General features: G+C 40.2%; 1 protein-coding gene across 1 annotated transcript in view; it reads right to left on the reverse strand.

Annotated features, from left to right (window-relative positions):
• LOC310871297 (protein disulfide-isomerase tmx3a-like) overlaps positions 1-2859 on the reverse strand; it is a gene marked incomplete at both ends in the record, with an annotated part of 11939 nt that extends 9080 nt beyond the window's left edge. The window contains 2 exons of the mRNA XM_083782782.1: positions 15-138; positions 2734-2859. Of these exons, the coding sequence (XP_083638908.1) occupies positions 15-138; positions 2734-2859 (250 nt within the window). The remainder of the gene's footprint in view (positions 1-14; positions 139-2733) is intronic.

Below are 2859 nucleotides of genomic sequence, written 5' to 3' on the forward strand. Positions count from 1 at the left end.
GATGTCATACTGACCAGTGTGCTTGTTTCCATCACATATTCCTACATTGACAGGAGAGCCCAGACTCCTCAGTTCAGCTCCAACTTCGCGCCAGACCGGATCCAGTTTCTGACAATACTCACACATTGGACCAAAGAACTGTGGGAAAACATGCCATGATACATGGTTACCATAAAGGGTGTGCTTTACCATCATTAATGGCATGCCTGTGTTGCTGCAGTAGGCAGCGTTTTTTGGTGAGTTAAATTACTTAACACACTATAACGCTGTTTCAATGCAAACGCCATATTATATCAGTAATGTAATGATACAAAAATAATATATCAATAATGATATGAATAATAATACATCAATAATGATCAAGTGATATTCAAATGATATTCATAATGACATTGTGTTAACATACCATTATCAACCATATTTCGTCAGGCCGTTTAGTTTCCAGAAACCTGAAAAAACCCAAACACAATTAAATGGAACTCATTGTTGTTTCGTGTTTAGTTTTTACACTAGATGGCACTCTTAGCTAACCTATGCAAAACATTGCATGTTAGAGAGATTTCTAGCATGCTCATATCTCCCTGTATCATTCCACTTCACCCACGGCCACCATTACATTTTCAATGGATTAACTATATGAACAGATGGACGATTCACGAATTTACAAGCGTTTTATTTATTTATTCGCAGCGAATGGCTCTCTCCTTATCAATGGCCCGGGGTGCGATCGTAGTGAAGATGAATATTCTGGGACTACTTAAAAGCTAATTAAATACAATAAATTGTGTGGTAAAGGTATTTAATCTGGCAGTGAATGTTAAACCACGCAAACCACCAGAAGAGTTGTTTTAAATGTTGCGTTAAATCACAAAAATAGCCTACTGGAATTATAACATAGATGTGAACAATTACAACCGTTACTATTGGCAACAACATTATAGTTCAGCGTGCGTGCGTGTGTGTGTGTGTGTGTGTGTGTGTGTGTGTGTGTGTGTGTGTGTGTGTGTGTGTGTGCGTGCGTGCGTGCGTGTGTGCGTGCGTTATACATATTGTTAATGTTATGTAACTTATGTTACTTGTGTTGTGTAGCCCCCAGCCAAGACCCAGCCCGCAACAGCCCTGCCAATCGGGCTCGGCCCTATTGGCAGGTATATAGGTTGCACGTTGGTCTGGCGAGTGGGAGCCCCGGGTTCAATCCCCACTTCTGCGTAATGCTACAATTATGTAGCATTGTACCAATTATGTTGTGTTTCGGCATGCAGATTCTGAACAGTTATTTCTTATAATGAAGATTTGTTTGGTTTCCCATGGCACCAAAGGGGGAAATAATAATAACACCAAAAACGAAATAAACAAATATCGGTATCAGTATCGGCTATAGATTAAATTGTTATTTTAAACATTGGTATCGGCCAAGAAAATCCATATTGGTGCATCCCTAATAGATATGGTTTATGTAGCCTTAGCCTACATGAAACAAACTCACGTGTAATCCAGCTCATCCACGTAGGCTGACACTCTGAAACTCAACACCACTGTGAAGAATATATGACATTTGAAACAAAAACACCACATTTTACTATATTACACATTTAATAATAACCCAGTGGTTCTCAGACGTTTTAATGTCAAGAACCCCCAAATGAATATGTATTGGCCGTGGACCCCCATCTGAAAATATGTTGTGCCAAGGATGACGGACCCCCAGAAGATAAAATATCAGATCTTGCACGGTCACACATGCATCCTTATGACTGTAATTGTGAGCTTGTAGATCAGCTATTTTTGAATAGCTATAGTTAAAGTGGTTAAAATCTATTTTAATGTATAGGCTATAAACTAATTTAGCTGGGGACCCCATGGAAACCCCCCCAAGGACCCCTGGGGTCCCAGGAAACCACTTTAGGAACATATATAATAATATATATTTCAGCTGGTTGTACAATATAAATTAACTTATATGTCGGATTTATAGGCTAGTAGAACTAAATTAATCAGAACTATAGATATAGCTAGCCTTCAACAAAAGCACACCTATATGTAGGCCTAAGTATAGGCCTATAGGCTATCACAGAATAAAATAACTGATAGACCTATATACCATCATAGGAAAGAACTTTATAGAATTTAGTATTTGCTTACCTGTGCATATAACAGCAACCTTAAAAAGAAACATCTTTCTTTAGTTGATTAACCCCAACCAGTCAACCTGCACGCGTGTACTTGTGCCTTCAAACGCTGTTACACGAACACTGGTGACCTGTACAATGTTGTGTCTCCAGAGGGTTGATTTAAAGATTATTAGAGAATAGAGTAGCCTATACGCATGTTGGGTTGGTGTTTACTAGGCCTATTTTATTGTAAATTGAAGACAGATATCACCAACTGTCCAGCTGGGAAAACATTGTTATGGAGCAGACTCAGCAGAGCCTACTAACTGGTGATGTGTATCTTAAATCGACGGGTAACTAATTTCGCTGTGACATGCAGTGACGGCATTTCAATCCACATGAAGCAGGAAGGGATTTGAGGCAGATGGTGACCGACTGACGGTTAAGTTAAGTTAAGCCAATTAAAGCCTCCACCACGCATGCTTTGTAACAATCTTGCCGTTACATACTTACTGGCCTCTTCATCCCCTATACCTATATGAATATGTTTACCCCCTATGGGACATAAGGCTTCAATTCCATTTCATCCGATCCCTGGCAGCATGTTGCATCTCCCCAGGACAGGTTCATCTGTTCCAGCTCCTGCGTCACAGTTCTGCGCCAGGTGGTTTTGGGCCTCCCAGGTTTTCTTTTGCCTGGTGGTGTCCATCTTAAGGCCATGCACCTTTGTGATGCAGTCCTGCTCCAT

This window comes from Protomyctophum parallelum (assembly GCF_964188405.1).
Source record: "Protomyctophum parallelum genome assembly, chromosome: 14".
In the NCBI taxonomy this organism is placed as follows: Eukaryota; Metazoa; Chordata; class Actinopteri; order Myctophiformes; family Myctophidae; genus Protomyctophum; species Protomyctophum parallelum.